Source organism: Xenopus laevis, chromosome 3S, assembly GCF_017654675.1.
Source record: "Xenopus laevis strain J_2021 chromosome 3S, Xenopus_laevis_v10.1, whole genome shotgun sequence".
NCBI classification, from domain to species: Eukaryota; Metazoa; Chordata; class Amphibia; order Anura; family Pipidae; genus Xenopus; species Xenopus laevis.
In genome coordinates, this window is record NC_054376.1 from 87,941,766 (window position 1) to 87,965,705 (window position 23,940).

General features: G+C 37.6%; 2 protein-coding genes across 2 annotated transcripts in view; both read right to left on the reverse strand.

Moving 5' to 3' along the window:
- tbc1d15.S (TBC1 domain family member 15 S homeolog) overlaps positions 1 to 8,278 on the reverse strand; it is a 46,271-nt gene extending 37,993 nt beyond the window's left edge. Inside the window, exons 1-4 of the mRNA XM_018255951.2 lie at positions 8,127 to 8,278; positions 2,281 to 2,379; positions 658 to 732; positions 164 to 302 (exon numbers count right to left, since the gene is read on the reverse strand). Coding sequence (XP_018111440.1) covers positions 164 to 302; positions 658 to 732; positions 2,281 to 2,379; positions 8,127 to 8,150 — 337 coding nt within the window. The 5' untranslated portion in view covers positions 8,151 to 8,278. The remainder of the gene's footprint in view (positions 1 to 163; positions 303 to 657; positions 733 to 2,280; positions 2,380 to 8,126) is intronic.
- Positions 8,279 to 10,865: 2,587 nt separating this feature from the next.
- Positions 10,866 to 22,950, reverse strand: rab21.S (RAB21, member RAS oncogene family S homeolog). The gene is made up of 7 exons (XM_018255952.2): positions 22,572 to 22,950; positions 17,969 to 18,028; positions 17,484 to 17,591; positions 14,907 to 14,970; positions 12,606 to 12,660; positions 12,428 to 12,516; positions 10,866 to 11,812 (listed from the first exon to the last, which is right to left on the reverse strand). The coding sequence occupies exons 1-7, from the start codon at positions 22,719 to 22,721 to the stop codon at positions 11,676 to 11,678; spliced, it is 663 nt and encodes a 220-aa protein (XP_018111441.1). The 5' UTR covers positions 22,722 to 22,950; the 3' UTR covers positions 10,866 to 11,675.
- Positions 22,951 to 23,940: the final 990 nt, after the last annotated feature.

Consider the following 23,940-nt stretch of genomic DNA (forward strand, 5'->3'; position numbering starts at 1 on the left):
GGGCAGATTTAGTAATGTATAGTATTAGGTATTAGGTTTCTGCATACACAGGGGCTACTGTTTGAGAGAAAAGTAGGAGCCACTGCCTAAGCTCACTCCATAGGAGATAAAATACAACACATGAAAAACAAATAAATGCAATGGATTGTTTCTTTATACTGACCTCCATTTGTAAATTGCTTTTTCTTAAAAGACACTGTGTTGACCATATCCCACTCTGCTTCATAACTGTTCTGGTGATCCGTTAAATGCATTCCCCTCTCCTTTGTAGTTGGAGTCCACTCTACAACCGAGCTTGAATCCTAAAAAAGAAAAACCCAAAACATGCACTGTAGATATCAAATGAACTCTAAAACCAATTACTTACTGACCACCTACAGTACACAAACTCTTCTCTTTATCTCTGGAAACATTTCTATTCATATATCTATTCACATACCTGCCAGAGGACGGCTATTAGGATGCATTTAGTAAAAAAACAAGTTTTCCCATAATAGTATATGCTAAAAAATGTCAATAGGTATTTATTTGCACTGCATGCTGTCACTATATAAATGTGACCATCTGTATCTGTCATTACACACAAATTATTACAAAGAATGTATTTCTCCTCATTTTACTTCTAATGTTAAAAATATACACTGATTCAAATTATACCTTTACAGCACAAAGGATATTAGAGGAATCCAGTGTTTCTTCTAGTGGTCGCCAGTCTACTACAACTTCCTCATCCTGAAAAGAAGAAAGTATGACCAGTCACTTAGGGATAGATTTGTAAAGATTTGAGATTGTGTCTTTTCCCCATTCACAAAAAAAGTGGCAAATACACAAAGTAAATGAAAATTGTCTAACAATTTTACTTTATTTCCAAGCTTATTAAAACATTTGAGATTTCCTCATTGAAAAAGAATGGGACAATGTAATTATCTTTTGTGTGCAGTTTTTCTTCCACAAAAATTTAAAATGCACATGTGGAAGAAAAAACAAGACTGTGGTTTTTCCCCACAACCTTAAAAATTGGTAAATAGGCCTCTTATTGTTGCATTGAGAAAAGTCAATCGGATGGCTGGTGAAAAATCTTTATAAGAAATACACAGCAAGTCCAGTTGATTTGACTTATTACTACAGAAACACGAGTTTCATATTATATTACCTATATATATATAGTTTATATTATATTACCTCTTTCCACTGCTATACAACACTACCTCCTTGCCATTATTTACACCTCAAAGTATTACTGGTATAGGACCTGTTATCCAGAATGCTCGGGAACTGGGGTCTTCCAGATAATGGATCTTTCCATAATTTGGATCTTCATACCTTAAGCCTATTAGGAAATAATTTAAACATAAAATAAACCCAATAGGATGGTTTTGCTTCCAATAGCGACTAATTATATCTTAGTTTGGATCAAGTACAAGATACTGTTTTATTATTACAGAAAATATAAAAATAATTTTTTAAAATTTGGATTATTTGGATAAAATGGAGTCTATGGGAGATGGCCATTCCGTAATTCGGAGCTTTCTGGTTTCCAGATAACAGATCCTATACCTGTATTCGTTTTTGCATATTTAGCACGCACAATTTACAGGCTTAGTTAATTCTCTATGTTTATTTCACAGAGTTTAATATAGCCAAAGCTCTGTTTTGTTTTCAGAGGTTAGACCTGCAATGGCAACAAACATGAGTTCTAATGCATTTTAATCTCCCTCGCAGTGCAGGTGCCCAGAGGTCTGTGTCAGTCTCTCACATTCTAAAAACATACAAACAGGTTATATATTTGTGCTATGTGGGGTTGAGGTTTGCGCAGACACCAAAGTATATATATTAAAGCTGCACCACTGGTTTTTGTGGATCCACCTGTCCACTATGTTCAAATGTGAATATTTTAGGGTAGGGTGCGCTAATAAATGCTGAAGAGGTAGTTCACAGGAACCTGGATAGAGAGGCAATATATAGAGTAGTACTACTCTATATATTGTCTCTCTATCCAGGTTCCTGGGAACTACCTCTTCAGCATTTATTAGCGCACCCTACCCTAAAACAGGTTATATAGTTCCTGATAAAAATGTATGTTATTTGAATATGGCAGGAAATTGTAAGCACCACAATGGCAGGGATGTACATGAATAATTTGGACCTTACATAAAAAAATAAAAAAAAGAGAGAAAAATAATAATTGTAGGCTCTCAATTACTTATTTTTTTTTTTGCTAAATTTGAAAATGTTATTGGCAGTGTGGTTTATCATGATTATATAAAGATAAAACAATACCTTTTCTATTACACATAAAATTCCAGGGATTAAAGTGTCTTGCCCCTCGATCTTTCCACAAGATGAATGTATGAACACCCCTTCCTGATCATAAACAACCTAAAAGGGAGAAAAAAAATAAGACAATGGCATTTTCTGTTAAGCCATGGGTACCATTGGCCCCCATCTTGACCTCAACAAATATCTTCCTGTGTCTGGTTTGTGATACAACCCATATACTACTTCTATAATTCTAAGAAAAGCCACTCAAACAGCCAAGGCATTGCTATCCATATATAAAAAAATAATGAGCTGGGCATAGATATCAGATGAGCGGATGTAATGAGAAAGTAGTGGCTGCATACTTGATGATACATGATGTTTAGCTTCCCCTATAACTAATAGTATCCCTCAAAGGTCCCCATAAGTATTGTTTGGCTTGTTAGTGACTGCTGCCAAGTCTATTTCTTTGCTCTGTCTTAAAGGAGATCTATCTCAAAAATTCTAACTTAATATTAGCTTTAACTCACTGAAGTAAGAAGATGATAAAAATAAGTAAATCAAATTTCTTATGCAATGTTTTGGTGGTTCAGTGGATCATATAATATTCACAGACCTTAAATAATTTAAAAAATCCCTTCAAGTATTGACACTAACAACTATTTAGGTTTGAAAAAATATAAGAAAGTACATTTTGTCCCCCAGAAACAATCGACTTAAATACAATACTGTGGCTCTTTAACCCTTCCATTGAGATCAAGGGGCATAAATGAATCACGTGGCTCATTACTTGCACCAAGATCAGGAGGTGTTACTTAATCCTACACACACCAACTATATCACAGTAATTTATTTTTATATGAGCTGACCTCCTATCTTTAACTATATGAATTGTTTAAATGGAGGAGTCCCCCAACATTAAAAATATGCATACTTAAAACAAAATCAAGTTTGTACAAATCATGATTTTATGGGTTTTAAATTACTGCTGAATGATGAGCAGAAGTAGCAGAGTGGTTGAGACATAAAAGCTAAACAAAAGCTAACAACCCAAATTAAGTTTTGTTTTTGTTTTTTAATATGTATTTTTATAAAATCTGACATTTTTTAAGGAACAGACCAGCTCTGTATTAATGCATGTCACCAAGTAAGATTTGCAATAAAAATATAGAACTGCACATAAATATTAAAGACAATTAGGCAAGTATAGTGCCTACATGCTTTAATCTATCACCAACCCTCTGAATGAAATGCCAAGTATTTATGTATTATAGCAGCATCAAGTAAAACCTTGTCAAGTATCTAGAAAAAGGGATTCTGACAGCTTTCCCACTTAGAAGGGTGTGTCTCAGGAAATGCTGAAACGGTTTGTGAAATAAGGATATGGAGGTGAAATATAGAGCCATTTCTAAAAGTCCTTGACTTAAGCCTTTTTTAAGTATATTTCCAGGCTGGATATTTGATTTATCTCTACTCATTACACAAAAAAACCTTAAAGGGATACTGTCATGGGAAAAACCATTTTTTTTTCAAAATACATCAGTTAATAGTGCTGCTCCAGAAGAATTTTGCACTAAATTTTTTTATATTTAATTTTGAAATCGGACATGGGGCTAGACATATTGTCAGTTTCACAGCTGCCCTAAGTCATGTGACTTGTGCTCTGATAAACTTCAGTCACTCCTTACTACTGTACTGCAAGTTGGAGTGATATCACACCCTCCCTTTCCCCAGAGACAGCCTAATAACAGAACAATGGGGATGTAACTAGATAGCAGCCCCCTAACACAAGATAACAGCTGCCTGGTACAGTAGATATAAGAACAGCACTCATTAGAAAAAAACAGGTCTGACTGCATCACATTCAGTTACACTGAGTAGGAGAAACAACAGCCTGTAAGAAAGCAGTTCCATCCTAAAGTGCTGGCTCTTTCCGAAACACATGACCAGGTAAAATGACGTGAGATGGCTGCCTACACCAATATTACAACTTACAACACTTGCTTGTTCAGGAATGAAATTTTATATTGTATAGTGAATTATTTGCAGTGTAAACAGCGTAATTTAAAAATAAAAAATACATCATAAAAATCATGACAGAATCCCTTTCAGGATAATGATAAACCAACCAAGTAATTATGCCACTCTAAATTAGGCAAAATCTATTATATTCAATTGGAGATATATTCATGCCTGCCAACATCTGAAAAATGTAAAGAGAGACAAAAACCATCAGTGGTGCAGTGGGCAGCAAAAAATGTACCCATTAACGCCAGGGTACCCAAACTTTTTGCAACAAGGGCCAGATTTGGGGAGGTGAAAATGTGTGGGGGCCGACCATTCAGCCTGACATTCTTTGAACCATTTACATTAAATTACAGGAATCAAGTAATCGTAGCAGTAATATTTGGGCACATTAGGTGCTAACACCTTCAGCACACAGACAGCAGTATAGACCAAGTGGCAGATCATCTCACTAATGTGCTTTAGTATTAATGCTCTGGGATTCCTGATCGCACTGTGCTGGGGGCCTCATTATTATTAATTTCATGATGGAGGCTGAGGGCCGGTGTAAATTTTAAAAAGGGCCGCAATTGGCCCCCGGGCTGCACTTTTGACATGCATGCCCGAATTACCATGTCAATTTTACAAAATTTGGCAGGTTATAAATGTTTGAACACATTTATGGGAGTTTTAGGGTGACGTTTTATGTGTTTTAACAGTTTTGCTAATGCGGATGAAATTGCACTTTAAGCTGTGAGTCTCAGTTCACCCAAGAGACTTGTTTATCTTAAATAGTTACAATTGTATCTTTGCTTATCTTAAATTGTCACAAATGTATCAAAGTACAGCTACTCAGTGTTCTGGGCTCTCTGCTGAAAAAAAACCTCTTATTTAATTAATTAAGCTTCAGAAACTTTGATCGCCTGCACTGAAACCAAAAAAGACACAAAGTGAAACTCCAGACATTTCAGTAAGAAACCCAGGACTGTGGGCTGAGCTGTCAAAGAGGGATTGTCCTGCAGAGGTATGTATATTTGCTCCAGTGTCAGTCAGCACTCCTAACACTGAGAAACTTTTCAGATGAAAAGTTGCCAGTACAAATAGCTCTATAAAATCACCAGCATGAAAATGCTAGAAAATATCTCTACAAAAATGATTAACCATGTTTCGGGAGAGGAAAGTAAGGTAGAAATATGTGCTCTCTGGAGCAACCTGTAAAAATCACAAGCTGCCATGGATTAAGATCAAATTTAAATTTCTTAGTAAGGTTTGTGGTTTCCTCTTCCAAAAAAGAGACTGGGTTGCAATTAGCAGAAATCTTTTCTGTGGTATCAGAAAATAAATTCCACTTGAAAAATGTTATCTACTTCTGATTTAATTTGTTAGGCATGTGGCTGGGTTTTCCTAATTGTCCTGCAATGCTAGCTAGTATCAAAAAAGTACACAGTGTACCACCAGATGGTTTTTGAGGGAGATTTGAGAAAGAATACCATGGAATTTCATGTCATGATCTTTAAGGTTATTTCAGAAATCAAGGGGTCTATAATTGTTTGTCCAAAAAGTAACAGAAGCGGTCTGAAACATATTTATATATTTTGTTAAAGGAACATTAACACCTAAAATGTATTTTAAAGGAATGACTGTATAATGTACTGTTGCCCTGCAGTGGGAAAACTTGTGTGTTTGCTTTGGAAACACAACTATTAAACTCCTTCATGTAAATAAACCATTTTCATAATAATATACTTTTTTTAGTAGTATGTGCCATTGGGTAATCATAAATAGAAAACTGCCATTTTAAAAAGTAAGGACAGCCCCCTGGGATCATATGATTCACAGTACACACAAACATACCAAACAAATTACACTTGTTAGGGCACATGAGCCGAATAACAGACAGAGCTCTATCTTATGCTTCCACACTTCTTCCTGTTAGAGTTGTGGTATTTCTGGTCAGGTGATCTCTGAGGCAGCACACAGACCACCATGAGCACTGCTGTACTGGCAAACAATGGATTATGAAAATATGTTGGTGGCTTCTACACTAGGAAGAGTGTCTGCACTTGGAATACACTGCCCAGAGAATTTCTGCACTGTGTTGAAAGCTGTCTTCCTCAAATAAAACACAGCTCACCTCTTTAATCTGCCCCCTACAACATGCCAATAAACAGACTACTCAATTCAGGAATAAGGTTCAAGAATTTGTGGAAAAAGCTGACGTGTTTCGCCGTCTGGCTTCTTCCAATGAGCGATGTCCTTACTTCCGGATAGTTGCTTCTTTTACCCACAATGTTCCAAATCTGAAAACATTATTGTTCCCACAGCATCTTTCCCTCACAACATGTCTATCTCCTAGTAACATCCTGTATACATTGTTGCAACATAGTATCCTACATAAAATACATTGTAACCTGAAACCTCTCATGTTAGAAAGGCTCTAATAGTAAAATCAACGTTTAGGCCATGGACAAACTTGTTGTAATAAAAAAAAGAGGCTAAAGGACTCTGATCACCAGACGGATGCACTGCACTGATTTTAAAGCGGTTTTAAAGAAGAAACTTTTGAGTGTAATCTTAACTATTTATTAAAATTGTTTAAACGCTTCCACACGTCGCTTCATTTTACCCACTAAGGATTCGAGAAGATTAAAAGTGAACCGGAACGCTTACCTATCTCAAAGCCTGCCTTTAACTTACTTCTTGTAAGTATGATCACCTGCCAAACTCACTAGGAAACAGATTGTGGGCTCTTGTGCTTCAACTACAGCTAGACACCACAGGTGCAAATTTTAAACATCTAATGCCCTGTGTTTATAGGGGACTGTATTTCACAGGATAAATAAACCTTACGGTGGCACGCAACAGAATTTGGGTGTGAATTAGTAAAAGTTTTTAAAGTGTATTTGAACATTCCATTCATAAGTACTACACTATATTATTTTTCTGGTTTTTTTTTCCCCTCAATGGTTTTTTGAGATATACAGCAATCTCTCTTTGAAATGTATATTATAGTAATATAAGTATAGATATAACACAAAAGTATAAGGAACAAAAAAAAAAAAAAAAAAGAGCATTTCCTGATAAACGAAATGAAGCACTTCAGGGACTGCATTAATACTTAAAGGAAAACTATACCCCCCCTCAAATAATGTAGGTCTCTATAAAGATATTGCATAAAACAGCTCATATGTAAAACCCTGCTTCATGTAAATAAACCATTTTCAGAATAATATACTTGTTTAGTAGTATGTTCCGGGTAATCATAAATAGAAAAATTGCCATTTTAAAAAATAAGGGATTGTATGATTCACGGTGCACACAAACGTACCAAACAAACCATACATGTTAGGTCACATGAGCCAATTAACAGAGAGAGTTGTGTCCTTTGCTTCCACACTTCTTCCTATTACAGTTAGAGCTGCAGTATTTCTGGTCAGGTGATCTCTGAGGCAGCACACAGATCATTAGGAAATGGTGGTTCAAGGCAAGAGATGTAAAGGGGCAATATTTACTTAAATATATATGATTTAAACTATCTGTTGATTGTGTTCCTTTTGAGGGTATAGTTTTCATTTAAACACCAGGGCTAATTTTTGGACAACGATAAGGTATCGCTTTGCGTCCTCACGCTGTAAACTCTGTATTTAACGACGCATGTATAGTTTGTCCCTATTCCAATATCCAGATGTTAAACATCTAGTGTCTCTCTTCCATGTTGCTCACTGGCCTGTCAGAAAAACACACAACGCTGTTCAGCTTTTGAAATAATGTTTATGGGTAAACGCTGATCTCTCTCAAGTCGCTCCCCCCCTGATTCTATATCTTGGGTGCAAGGGGTAACTATGCTTCCCTGTTTTCCTTACCTTTCCTTGGCCAGGTGCCGCCATCTTTCCTACGAATGTTTATGATGACGTCGCGCCACTCACGTGCCTGCCAAACATTGGACCCAGACAGTAGAAAATACGCCTGCGCAGTGACATTTCGTGAGGCACGTGGGTAGCGTCAGCAGGTTAGAGTGAGTCAGGGGCGGTAGAGAGTTTGAATGAGCGAAATAGTTTGTACTGCGTTGGCGTAATGTCGCTTCTAAACTGTCTGCGTACTAGTTTAATCTAGCATTCTGCTATTAACGCTGGTTACAAGCAGAGAGTGCCTGTGTATCACGCACAGCACGTTTATGCTCACAATTCACCATACATACTTTTATTTGTGGCGTTTAAACCTTCTCAAAGGAGACCTTTAGTGTAAAACATAAGAACGTACCAGTGCATTATAAAAAAAAAAGGAAGAATTGTGTTTAATACAGTAGTGTTTCAGGCTGATTTATTGAATATTTCTGCAAAAACCCTAATAATCCCTCCCTTTTCTTCCACTTCCTGCTCCCTGAATTCCCAGGCTGTGCAGGGGAGCCGTTGGCTCTCAGCTCACTGCACTGTAGGACAGGAACCAATCAGCAGCTAGCAGGACCTGATAGGAAACTGAAGCCTGTCTGTGCTTGTGTGACTGCAGGGCTGTGATTGGCTGTCCCCCTCCTCTGTGCTTCTGGTTAGGACACACCCACCCCTCATTTAAAACACAGACAGGGACCAGAGAATATTTATAAGGAGCTCCAATAAAGGCTGAAAAAGATCGAATTTTTTTTGGGGCTACCCTCCTTCCCCCCTACATTTCCTAACTCATGGCACCTTAACTATACAGTGGGCACATGTGTAGGGCAAAATAAAAATTTTAATTGCTGTTTTGAAGGTTTCCCAGGCTTGTGTAGTTCTGCTACATATACCTCCATTATAACTTCAATGTGGCGCTGTATGCAAATTAAGCATCGCTAGCGTAACTTCGCTTTGCTTGGCGAATTAACGCTAGCGCAACTTTGCAACCTTACGCTTCCCCTGAGCGCAACTTTGGACTTTAGTGAATTTACGTAGAACGAAGTGTGGCGAATCGGACGCTGGCGCAACTACGAAGCTTAGTGAATTTGCCCCCATGAGTTAGGAAATGTAGGGGGGAAGGAGGGTAGCCCCAAAAAAAATTTCGATCTTTTTCAGCCTATCACCCATAAAAAAAGAAAAAACACCAGCGTTTTTTGGGACTGAAAAAATTTGAACTTTTTTTGAAGCAATCCCTATCTACTCTATTGCACTTCGCCTGGTCTGAGGTGGCGAAGGAAGTCTGATGTAAAAGGTAGGGTTCAGAATTCCTGCGTCAGTGAATTTGCGTAGTTACGTCCGTTGCGCAAATTCGCCAGGCATAAGGGTGCAAAGTAACACTAGCGAATTTACGCCAGCGTCCCTTAGTGAATCGGCGAATTAACAAAAATGCGCTACGCTAGGGAATTAACACTAGCGTTAGGCACTTCGTCGTTTAGTGAATTTGCCCCTTTATGTCAAGGTGTAAACAGACCTCTACAGAGTGATTTCAGTGCTTTGAAAAAGATGCTAAATAACCGATTTCATCACTATACACCAACTTGAACTTAGAATTTAGCAGGTGCATCATGGAACTGCATTCCCTCATTCCTCCGTGTAGACTTAGCAGGTTAAAATGAATGGCTGGAATTTGCTCAGTCCCCAAGTCTTGGGTAGTTTTGGCTTTAAGCTTGGGGATATTATTCTTATGGAAGACAGATCTCTCAAGGTTTCTTGCAGACTGCATAAGGTTTTCAGGATTTCACTGTATTTTGCTGCCTCTACTTTCACAAACCTTCTTAGGACTGATGCAAAGAAGCATGATGCTGACATTACCATGCTTCAAAGTGGGGATGTGTTTATGACAATGTCAGTGTTTGGCTTATACCAGCATTGCTTTTATTCTGATGGACATAAAGTTCAATTTTGGCCTCACCAGACCATAGCATCTTCTTCAAGGAGACTTGGAAGTCTACCAAATACCTTCTAGCAAATTGTAGGTGGATTTCCTGTTTCAGTCTGCCCAAGCTCTGCCATGGGGGTTTATAACTTTTTTCAGTTGTTGTAGGTCTCTTGGTGGCCTCTTGCTTGCTTACTCACTTTTGGTTGAGCATCCTCTGTTCTAGGCACTAGTGTCAAACTCTTTCCATTTTCTACTGCTTAGTGTAATGGTACTCTAAGGGGGTTATTTATCAAAATCCGAATTTATGTCATTTTCTTTCTCGGACCATATTCGCACATGTTATTTCTCCTTATCAATACATTTTCCTAAAAAGTTTGAGTGCAGGAAAAAAAAAAAAGTGAAATTGCACGAAAATTTGAATTGTGTGAATATTTCAGATTTTCCGGCCAAAATCCCCCCCCCCCCGCCCCGCTGTTAAGTATAGTAATTTCCCTGTTTCCTATCAGCAGTAGTCAGAGCAAGTAAAACGAATGGGGGAATTCACTGCATACAGTCAGGTTTCTTTTAAAACGGTACACAGTTTTTTTAATTAAAGTATATTGGAGATGGGTTTCTTTTTCATTAAATAAAGTAAAAATTTGATTTAATTTTTTATGCCTTTACATCTCCTTTAAGCCAGATAGTGTGCTTTGGGCTACTGTAACAAAGTCTCTACCTAACTACAAGAAAATTACCCAACTTTATGGCATAGCTCATGCATGACGCATTTTGATTGCACACAAAAAACACACACTCCCTTTCATTACAGTGAGGGTTATCACTCTGCTATGAATGATTTATTCTAGAACGAATAACAAGTACACTAGTGGTAGTAAGAAACCAGAACTTTGTTGTTTGCTATTTCCACAAAGTTATACGCCTGCAGATATTAATATACAAATTCCATAATGTGGAAGCAAGTGTGTGCTTACATCTAGGACAATAAAAAAAAAAATACAGAATGAAAAAAGGAGACTATAATTTCAGACTCACATTACAGAACATCTCTACACATGGAAAAGCAGATAAAATATTTAATACGTAATGTACAGTGCACATTTACGAGATCAGCTTACAGAAATGGATGAAGTATAATCAAAGTGTATAGTTAGGACTTGTGCAAACCTTGCAAATAAAAAAAAAAAAAAAAAAAAAATAGTATTATGGTATCTGCCAATAAAAAAAATATGAATTTTAGAAGGAATACAATTAGTTTTCAACAAAACACAAAGGCCTGCAAAAGTGCATACCATCCTAATGTGTATAAGTTATTAAATAAGGAACCGATTTAAAAAGAATATAAATGAAGCTTTAAGTAGGTCTTTTCTACATGCATATTATTCCTCATTAAAGAAAAATAAACATATGTAAAAAGGCCATTGGTAATTGGTCAGTAGAAAAACACCAATTCTCTGGTCACAAACTCTGCTTATTTAAGCACTTTGTTTTTGCTTTGTTATGGGTTTTTTTAAAACACTGTTGAATTCTATTATTCCAATGAAAAAAAGAATGTGACTTGGGATATGGCAATCTTCCTGATGGGGCAAATATCCACACAGTTTATGTAATTATCCAGAACAACATCCACCAGTGCTCTGTGCCTGTGGTTCGTCATCAACAATTTGTACTCCTCGTCTTGAAGTTCCTGACTGGGTTGGGCCATTGCCTTTTGCTCTTTCATCTGTTTGTGCTGTTTCAATCATTCCTAAGAAAGTGAAGCAGTACATGTAAGTAATTTTTAATAAAATGAAAATAGTAACGTATGCAGTGTATCAGTTGTAAGAGTAGTTTTATTACTCTATACTTCATAGCCACAACTACAATAGCTTGCATTGGTGAGCAATGGCACCCATAACATGGGAAGCAGTATGTGGACATGTCATAAGTATGCATTTGCAAAAGCAGCCTACACGTACTGCTTACTCAAGGCAGATGTAGATACTGGGATCCCTTGTGCCTCAGTCACAGTACAAGACACAACCAGTACAATGAGTGGCGGTGGAGGTCAAGAAAAAATATAAATTGACAGAACAAAGCAAGACAAGCAAATTAAAGAAAAAAGGTGCATTTTCTGAAACCTCAAATAGTTGGGACGTATTAAAGGGGAAAAAAAAAAAATCAGCAAAAAGCTGACGAGATTGTATAGAAGACAGTGGGACTATTCTCGAACAACTTTTTATTCATCAAGCTTACTAAAACATTCAAGTTTTTCAGCTAAATTGAAAATGATTCAGGTTCATTGAAAACTAATGGTACAATGTGATTTTTTCAGGAAGGCAAAAGCTGCATAGGAAGAAAACAAATACATTTGTATACCTACTTTTACAAAGATCAAGGAATAATTCTTCAATACCCTTATTCTGTTTGGCAGAAGTATGATAGTGCTTTGCTCCGACAGATTCCGCATATCTTTAGAGAAACAAAAGAAGCCTGTTTAAATTTAAGCATGTGAACTAATATGAACTGTACATGAACAACTAGATGCAAAAGAAACTTACGCTTCTGCTTCTTGAATGGAGACATGTCGCTCTTTTTCCAAATCTACTTTGTTACCTATTTAAAGAAACCCATATATAACAATCTTTGGCTTGGCCACAAAAACAGAAAACCATCACAATTTTGGATATTAGGCTTTCCTAGTAATTAGAATAACAATTATTTGTAAATATATTTGAACACAAGTTGCCTTTCTATAAGCAACAGCTGTGCAGCTTTCCATATCTGAAGAGATTACAGTTGTTGCTAGTGGAAAGTGGCCAATTCTACAGGCCGTTTCACCTCTAATTTTGTGGGATACTTTCTGCTGTGCTATTATCTTTTAAGTCCTTCACCAAAATAAAACCACTTTTTTCATAATGAAAGTTAATTTCCCCTATACATTCATTTAAAATGTTTAGTGGTTTTAAAAATGTACAGTAAATGCTATTGAACGCCGTGTTGTGTTTCCCTCTCTTCATTGGGTCTGACACTTAAAGGAGAAGGAAAGGTAATTTTTATTACCTATCTTAAACTGTTGCCTGATCACACCCCATATGAGCCGCTATAGTGTCACGAGCCAATTTGCTTTCCGGCACTTACACCGTGCCATAGAAGTTTTTCCCCCGTTACAAAGCTTGCGGCCATGTTGGCCATATAGGCGTCACATCCTTTGTCTCCTCGTTTAAAGTGCGCATAATTGATTCCTCCACCATGGCCTCTTGCGTCATGCATGCAACACAATCGAAGGCATATTGTTTTCAGTGCTGCAAGATATGCTCAGGCAAGATCACGTTGTTATAGCAACACATAGCAATCATTGCTATTGGCTGCAATAGCAGCACAGAGGGCTTTACCTGCTAAGCATCGCTCACATGGGGGAAGTAAGGCAATGATGTGCGCATGAGCAGGGCTTGCAGAATTTCTTCTGCGCATGTGCGAGCCCTGAAAGCGCCGGTCTTCTGTATTCCATGCACCTAGCAAAATTTTTTATATTGATCTCTGAATACAGGTAAAGGGAACGACATACAGAGCCACAATTATTGTAAGTAGTTTTCCTATTTGTGGCCAATATATAGAACTTTGGTTTTTACCTTTCCTTCTCCTTTAAAACAAGACTTCCCCTCCCCTTAAGCAGCAGGCATGCAATATTGTTACAGCAGTAGGAGTAAGAAATGCAGAGAATGAACCCGGCAGATGTATATTACTTGTAATAGCAATTATATCCTGAACCTTTTAACCACTAAAGAATGCAAATTAATGTATTTCAGAGAGTTGCCTAAAATAACATTTTCTTCCATCCTCCAAATATGGTGCTGATTGTACGTAATATGGGAAATTCTTCACTGGTCGCCTTTTTTAAAAAAAAAGTAGACCCATGCTCAAAGAGCATATTTAATATTATCTATACCACTTAATCTATATTTGCTTAATGACAACTAAGCATATTTCCCTCAGGTTCTTTAACATATATATATTTTTTTAATTTTAACTTTCCAGGCTTTAGCAATAACTTGATGTTGGCACAGAGTCCCTGCACAGCACATACAATTATGTAGCCACGACTGGCAATAGGGGTGTTTAATAAACTCTGTTTTATGTCAGACAGCATTTTCTACCATAACACACCATGTGCCATTAACACCCAGGTCTCAAGAGCAGGCTAACAACCAGACACAAAACATAAAAGAATGGGCCAGGGGTCTTGGGCCTGTTAAGATAGAATAAATTAAGTATATAACCAAATACCCAAAACTACCTCTCAAGAAATCCTTAGAGCAATTTTGCAGCCAAAAAGAATTTGAAGGATAACAGCATTTAAAGTAGCTTTTAAAAGAACAGTAACACCAAAAAAATTAAAGTGTCCTAAAGTAATACAAAATATAATGTACTATTGTGCTGCACTGGTAAATTTGGTGTGTTTGCTTCAGAAACACATTTATAGTTTATATAAACAAGCAGCTGTGTAGCCATGAGGGCAGCCATCCAAAGCTGAAAGGGGAGAAAGGGCACAGGAAAACCAGCCGATAACAGATCTCTGTAGTATACAATGGGATTCTTCAGAACTTATCTGTTATCTACGATGTGTCTTGTGCTTGAATGGCTGCCCCATGGCTACACAACAGCTTGTTTTAATAAACTAAAATTGTCTTTCTGAATCATCTAACACACCAGCTTTACCAGTGCCGGGCACCAGTGCATTATACGGTCTTTCCTTTCAAACATTTTCATTTTTTGTGTTAGTGTTCCTTTAACTGTAATGGAAAGTAATATGCACAATCTACTAACAATAAAAGTTAAGAATAGGTAAATTTACAACCTACCTACTATACACAAGCAGATCTCATTCCCCAGCATTTTCCTTAGCTCCTTCACCCAGTTTTTTACCTGGAAATATAAGTATCAATTAAAGCATTTCCAAAAACAGAGTGTGCATATCGAATTATTTAGTTGATGAAAAAGCATGTCTGGTTAATGAAAGAGTGTCTCCTCATATATTGTAGAAATAATTGCAACCACCTCATTTTACCAGAGCTAAGCCCACTGCCTGCAAAGAACAACAAAAAATGCTCTCATTTGAGGGGACTTCAGCCTGTCCTTAATGCTGCATCGTTAAAGAGTGTGCAACTGCCTACAATTAAGTTCTAGGTAAAAAAAAAAAAACAAACGAAAAATAAAATTGGAAGCAAGAACTGCACTTTATTTCTTTGAAGAATGACAATTGTTTACATAATCCAGGGCTTTGGAGCCTGTACATAAATCCTTGACTCAGACTCATTTGACAGAGGTACCTCTGTTTTTTCAAGGAACAGTAACAGCAAAAAAAAAAAAAAAACACCAAGGTGTATAAAAGCAATTAAAAGATAATGTACTCTTGCTCTGCACTGGTAAAGCTGTTGGTGTAGCCATTGGGGCAGCCAGTCAAGTTGTAAAAATGAGAAAAGGCACAGCTTACATAGTGCATAACAGATAAACCACTATTGTATTGGACTTATCTGTTATGTGCTGTGTCACCTGTGCCTTTTCTTATTTTTCCCAGCTTGAATGGCTGCCCTCATGGCTACACAGCAGCCTATTTATATAAACTATAGTAGTCTTAATGAAGCAAACACACAGCTTTAACCAGCACATGCTAACTATATATGTACTAATATATTTTCCATTCTAGCCAAAGTTCAAAAATATAAACCATATGTTTTGGTAATTCTATACCAAAATCAAAGTTAAACTACATATCCCAACAACTGGAAAACCAAGTGGCTTCTTCAGTTCAACTGAAGTGGTAGGGAAACACCCGGCATTTAAACTCCTGAGGGCAGTAAAGTCAGCAATATCCAATCAAAACGGTTCCATTGAACTTCAGTTGGTGAAACTCACAGTGATTTTCATTGAGAAAGGTGTTAATCTTCAATGTACAAGTGTGAATTGTTGCGAAGCCACCGGGGTAAGGATATCAAAGCAGCTTTGTACGTGGCTAACTAGTGGTGTTGCAGGTCCCCTCTTTTCAGGGATGATTTTTCAACTTTAACTTCTTTCACATCTCTTTCTGTCCTTTCTATCCAAAATGTGCACATTGTTGTCCTCAAAGGAGTGTCCCTTTTCGTTGAGATATAGATAGACTGCCGAGTCTAGTCCTGAGGAATTAGCCCTTATATGTTGGGCCATTCTCTTACAAAGCGGTTGTTTTGTCTCCGCAATGTATAGATCGGAGCACTCTTCCCTACACTGGGGAAGACTACAGTTTCAGCCCGTTGTGTAAAGTCCTTATAACCCCCTAGTTTATGTACCAAAGGGTGATGGGAATCAAACAAATACTGATAGGTGTGAGTGGGTTTCCTCTATGCTTCAATATCCAGGTTTTCCCTTTCATTGATAACCATTGCACAGTCCAAATATGCCAGTTTGTCGTCTTTCACATCTTCCCTGGTGAACTTGATGTTTCTGTCCACAGAGTTTATGTGTTGAGTGAAAGCTGGAACATCATGTGCTTTAATTTTGAACCAGGCGTCGTCCAAAAAATGAAAGCATTTTCAAGTTATTAACATATAATATACTGTTAGCATGCAATGGTAAAAGTTGTGTGTTTGCTTCAGAAAGGCTACAATAGTTATTAACAAGCTGCAACACAGCAGCTTGTTTATATAAACTATAGCTGTCTTTATGATGCAAATGTGCCAGTTTTACCAGTGCAGAGCTACAGTACATTACATTTTAATTGCCTTGATACACTTTCAGTTTTCGTGTTACAATTCCATTACAAACAGAGAAGTCGGAGTTGAAGGCTTTATATATCTTCTCCACACCCACAGCCCTGTTAAGCTGAAGTAGCAAACATTGTATAATCAATATGGTATGCTTTTTTTTTTTTTTTTTACACAGAGCAAAATACTGTGTCTCCAAATTAGCATAAACCATATTTATTTACTCAAAAAACTATTGGTGGTCAGATATGAAAGATTTACTCGTAAATACAAGTTTTTTTTTAGAAAGCATACATATTTGAAAAACAAACCTGCCTTTCTCGAAGGAGGAGGTTTTGTAGACGGAGTTGGATACTATATGAATAAATATTAATAGGTTGCTAAAGTATGTATATTAGTATGAAATATATTTCAATGGCAATTCATAGTACACAACCCTCCAAAATAGGCAAATTAATGGTTATCTAATAGACTTTTTGGGGGATGTGCGCTGTATAGTTTGCCAACAAAACAGTGCCAGGCTAAGTTAACTTGGCGTCCCAGGCAGACAGTGCGATCCTGCAAGGCCTGAACTAGGGGCGCACAGACAGAAGAGGTACAAGCCCACCAGCCCCACGCTATTGCACCCTAGGCACATGCCTCTTCTGCCTACCCCTACTTCCAGCCCTGCAACAGAAAAAAAAACAAATAAATAGATACCTTCTGGAAAGAGTCTTCATCTGTAATGTCATAAACTAATATAGCTCCATTAGAGTCTCTGTAGTAGATAGGACCAAGTGCATGGAATCTTTCTTGGCCTGCTGTATCCTATACATGGAAAATGAAAACTAAATATCAAATGGAAACAATATAGTTTTATCACTTCATTAAATTCTTAAAAAGTGGTTCTATACCAAAAATAAGTGAATATCATACTCATATTTTTTATTTTGATCATTATTTATTATTATTTGCATTATTTTACTGCGGCTTACTTTATTCTTCTTTAGTGCTTGCTAAGCCTGCATCATCATGTCTGGAGTTAGTTAAATAATGGTGCCCAGACATGGTAGGAGAGAGAATGTACTTGGATGATATAAGTGAAAAAATGCAAAAAAGTGGGTAATAAATCCCCCACTTTTAGCATAGATAGGAAGTAAAAAAAGATTCACCTAAAAAAAAAAAAAAACCCAAAACATACATACCCAAATTGCAAGATTCACTCTTTTTCCTCCAATATTTAGCTTCTTTGTTAGAAATGAAGCCTAGAACAAACAAGATAACTGTTAAAATAATTAACAAACCATACCAAGTTACACATTATTTTTCGAATTCAGCCAAATACTAAATCTTTTACTAGAGATTTGGATGAATACAAAATCAAATCCAAACCTTAATTTGCATAACTGTGAGAAAAATTGTATTGTTTAACTATCCTGCTGCACTAAAAATGCCTTACAACAGGGATTGTTTGTCCATATATTGCAAAATATATATATATATATATATATATATATATATATATATATATATATATATATATATATATATATATATATATATATATATATACACATATATACACACACACACACATATAGACTTTGACAAATTGCAAATATATTGCAATATATGAACAAACAATCCCTGTTTTGTTTAAAGGGTAAGACATTTTTAGTAGCTTAAGGCACAAAATGTTTCGATGTCCTAACACACACCCCACATAACTACAGTAGAAGCAGTAGCACTTGCAAAATGTTTAGGAGCAAGATTTTTTTATCTCAGCATTTATTAAAGTTATGCATGTTCTGCTGTTTAAAGTCCTTTTTGCTTTAGCACCGAGGCAGTTATGTGACGTTATCTAATCTTTTTGGCTACAGTATATCGAGATATGGGAGTGTCTGCAAGTTGCCAGAGCTAAATGTGTTGTTATTAACAGAGTTTCATGAGCCTTCATTATGGAGAATGATAAAAATGACTTCTTCTAGAAGCAGGCTGTCTTCTATTACAGGTATAGAGCCTGTTTTGCAGAATGCTCAGGACCTGGGGTTTTCCAGAGATCTTTCCATAATTTGGATCTACATACCATAACTGTTCTAATAATCACAAACACTAAAGAGCTTTGGTTCATACATACATATATTTGTTTCACAGTACAGTTATGTATCAATGCATATTTTAAAAGGAATGTCATTTTAACTTGGGGGTGCCAAAAGTTAAGCACCCCCAAGTGATTGTATTGACTTTCCCGACACCATGGGCCGGCGCTCCTATCAGCAGAAAACTGCACCAACCCGGGAGTTCTGCCAGCGAGCACCACGGAGTGATCGTCTTCGCTTCGTCATTCTTCAAATTTCCAGGGGCAGACGCATGTGCAGTAGAATGAAATAGCCGACTTTTTAGTTTAAGTTCGACTTTCCACTCTACTGCACATGCACAGCTGCAAGAAGAAGAAGCAGCAGGAAGAGGATTGCTCCATGGTGCTCGCTTGAATAACCAAGGGCTGCTGCAGTTTTCTGCCAATAAGAGCACCGGCCCGGGGTGTCCGGTAAGTAAATATAATCACTTGGGTGTTCCTAACTTTTGGCACCCCCAAGCAAAAAAATAAAATACTTTCCTTCTCCTTTAAAATAAGTGAAATACACCTATAAATGAATTACCCAATTCAAGATCAAGTTTTCCTAGTTTTACCAACTTCCTTGAATTGCCATAACAGACAGAATATTGAGCCTCGTTTTATAAGACCTAGTTATAAAGCTAAATTGTTCACACAAACATCCTGTGAATGTCATAACCCATCTATGCAAGAATCTGGCTCTCCTGATCTGTTATCAACGCCAGAACGTTTAGTATGCTCAGAGGAAACAGCTGCCAATATTCATTACTTTGCAATAAAGCTAATTGATACGATTGCTTTCAGAATACATACGTTTTTACAATGTCAAGTTTGTTTATTGCTACCTGTTGTATACCATGAACAGAAACTAATCACTACCCCCTACAGAGTTTATTATCTATGCTTATGTGATTTATAAGACAAACAGGACAATATGCCAAGGTCACAAGATAATAACACTGGACACTGTACTGTTCTAGAGCTTGGCATGTAGAGAGACAACTTACTAGTAGTGGATTAAAAATGCCATTACATATTTTCCATTAAAAGAAGTTGGATAACTTATGAGCTGTAGCTGTAATTTTGCATCAAACTGTCCATTAACCAGTAATATAAATATAATGTTGAATAAATAAATAGAATATGCTCTAACATTTTGGGACTTTATACCTTATGGAAAACAGGCTGCCATACAAACTATCAGCTATAATGCATTAAATGAAACCATTATGCTTTGGACACAACATATTAAAGACACGTGCCTGTTCTCCTTGTTTGCCAATGTTTGAAGGTTTCACAGAACTACAAACTTAAATGAATTACCCAAATCCTAAAGTCCCAAACTATGCGCATATTGATATGTGGCAGTTTTGATTAGGTAGATATTTCTACAGGAATAATGGAAGTGCTGTGGATTTTTTTTTTTTTTTTTCTGCAAGAAAGTATCAAATATATTCATTAGGCTACAACTATTTAAACTTCATAAATAATAATTTTAAATGGAAATTAAAAATAGAGAATAAAACACTGGAAATGAAGTGTTCCAGTTGGACTAAACTTAAATTAGAGATGCAAGCCACATGATAATCTGAAATACATAAGTGAAATTCGAGCCACATCACGTGAACTGCTAGTGTTCTTTACAGCATGACATTTCACCCTGCACCTTCCTGCCAGTCAGGGTTGCCAGGTTGGCAGTTTTCCAGCCAAATTGGGCTACTAATTTAAAGCCCAGGTGGGTTTTGAAAGTACAAACTAGCCAAGGTACAGGTTTGGGCTGCTTTTTGGGCCTTTGGTTGGTTTGTACTTTGGAAACCAGCCAAAGTTTTTCTTTGCCCTAATGTACCAAGCCTGCGTCTCCCAAAGCATGTTGGGTAATATTGTTTTTGTTTAACGACTGCCATGTTTAATGTAAAACTGAAATACCCAGCATGCAATGGGCCGACTTGTGTAGAAGTCAGGAGTTAGCAGATTTTGCATTCTCACATTTTCCGATGACTTTCCTCAATTTGCCAATTTTGGGGTAAACATCCGCTGTCAAGAGGTTGAGCTGTTTTATCAGTTTTTATTGAAATTGTATATGTATTAGGGCCTTATGGGGGCCCCTATACCTCCTAGGCCCCTCTGTGTAGTTAAGCACATGGTAACGGCAAATCTGTCCCATTTTGCTTCATGGAAAAATATGCAAAACAGTGAAAATTTGAAAAAGGCGTATTTTCACATATATTCATTAATTTTATTTTACACTTTTTTCCACTGCACATATTGTGCTATTTTCAGGTCACTTTTGAAGTGCCTCTTGGCTAGTTTTGAGCTGGTTTTGTAGCAGACTTTGGCTGGTTTTGAAAATTAGACCTGGCAACCCTGCTGCCTGTTGAAATAACGAAACTTACTATGATCTGTAAACGCAGGGCACTAGCAAGAGAACAGGAGGATCTTCTTCCATCCAGTCTCTTGACATTCAGCCTTAATCTTTTAATGTAACTGTACTCTGTATTTATTATTGTAATGACCCCCATTTGATCCATCAATCTACTGTTCTGCTGAACAGCGCTGTGTAGAGTTATTTAAATAAAGATATATACAACATGGTTACTGAACCACACCTGTTGTTACAGCAAGGCTGCATGTGTGTAAGTGCCATACAAATAAATTATTCACAGTAGTAAAATATACACACAGTATTAAATCCACAGACTGTTGTTGAACTAGTAGAGTTGTAGTTCAATAGTGCTGGTATTCTGTAGATAATGGTGCATCCCTGCTTTCCATCTCATTTCACCTGCACAGTAATACACTTGCACGACTTTTAGGGTAAGGCCAGACATGGAATTTTTACGCTGTTTTTAAAAAAGGTCCGTCTGAAAGCTACCACTGAAACGAATAGAAAACGCACTATGGCAATTCTCACAGAGCGCTTGCAAGCTGAAATCTGCCACAGGACGCCAGTATTGGTGTTTTTAAACAAACGCCACTACGTCAAGAAACTACCAAATCAATAGACTATGGAATCTGCAAGTATGAAAACACACTTTAAGTAAATACGCAGCGTATTTTAAATACGGCGTCCAAATTCTCGCGAGATGACGCGTATACGGTTTTACGGCCGGTTCCGTAATTACGTTGTGTATTGACGATCATTCCTGCTCCATTTTGCATGTAAATAGTTTTTCTATTCCCAGCCAGCGGAACGATGGGGAAGGAGAACAATGAGAAGTGCATGTTGGGAAAAGAAACCTATGAGCTGAAAACCGCATGTCGCGTGTGGTTTCAGCGGCGTATTTATGCCCGACTGAGCTTTTTTTAAAAACGCAACGTAAAAACATTGTCTGGCCTTGCCCTTACTCTCTCTCCAGAGGTAGATTTGTGACTACAAAACTTTCTGTGCAACGTTAACAGCAATATCCAAATGTTCTTCCTGCATGGTGTCGAACTACAACTATTGGTATTCTCAGCCACCAGCTGTCACTGGCTGCGTGAAGCTGAAACATCAGGAGAGTTGCATTTTGCACAACAACACTTTACTACTACTACTACTACACTAGGTCCCAACAAGCCCTTATTTATTTTCTATAGATAAAAGCAAGACATGACAGCACTAAAGTAACGCCTGGCGCTGGAGCATCAGAGAAACAAGTGCAATTGAGCCGTGTGTGAGCGCCTGACAAGCACGACAATGCCGCCGTCCATACCTGCAGGGTAGTGATGTGCTTGTCGTTGAACTTGTTCTCACAGTAACGCAGAACCAGCGAAGTCTTCCCCACGCAGCCTTCTCCGAGCAGCACCACCTTGAACGAATAAGTCTTACTGACCCCCGCACCTCCTCCTCCGCCAGCCGCCATGGACACAAACAACAAGGAGCCCAGGCCGCAACGAAGCAATCACGCAGCACCGGGCTCCCGCCGAGAGAAGCGCCCCTCTAGTTTAGACACGACTAACAATTGTCAGTGAGGCTTAACGTGTGTCAGGCCAAGTGATCAATATATTTCTATCCGCCTTATTAGTCTCTAATGGCGACTTCTTCCTCTTACGTCACTTATCACCACGTGATGTTGCTGTGATGCCGAATGTTGGAGTGTGACTGCCAGGAAGGCGTGTGTTCGCTTGACGCACTTCATGATTATTAATTGGCGGGATTTTGTATTCTAACACAGTTCTCTAATATCGTACTCACGAATGAGGGAACAATGCATATTATTAAAGTTACACCGGCTTTGTAGTCGTTTTTAGATTTAGTTAACATTTCCCAAATTCCCATGGTGTAGTAAATCCTGCCATTGTACCTTCTACACAGATAGATGGAGAACGCTGTACAGTGGTGGGGTTACTGGAGGCAGGGTTGCCAGGTCTAATTTTCAAAACCAGCCAAAGTCTGCTACAAAACCAGCTCAAAACTAGCCAAGAGGCACTTCAAAAGTAGCCTGAAAATAGCACAATATGTGCAGTGGAAAAAAGTGTAAAATAAAAAATTAATGAATATATGTGAAAATACGCCTTTTTCAAATTTTCACCGTTTTGCATATTTTTCCATGAAGCAAAATGGGACAGATTTGCCGTTACCATGTGCTTAACTACAGAGAGGGGCCTAGGAGGTATAGGGGCCCCCATAAGGCCCTAATACATATACAATTTCAATAAAAACTGATAAAACAGCTCAACCTCTTGACAGCAGATGTTTACCCCAAAATTGGCAAATTGAGGAAAGTCACCGGAAAATGTGAGAATGCAAAATCTGCTAACTCCTGACTTCTACACAAGTCAGCCCATTGCATGCTGGGTATTTCCGTTTTACATTAAACATGGCAGTCGTTAAACAAAAACAATATTACCCAACATGCTTTGGGAGACGCAGGCTTGGTACATTAGGGCAAAGAAAAACTTTGGCTGTTTTCCAAAGTACAAACCAACCAAAGGCCCAAAAAGCAGCCCAAACCTGTACCTTGGCTAGTTTGTACTTTCAAAACCCGCCTGGGCTTTAAATTAGTAGCCCAATTTGGCTGGAAAACTAGACAAGAGGCACTTCAAAAGTAGCCTGAAAATAGCACAATATGTGCACTGAAA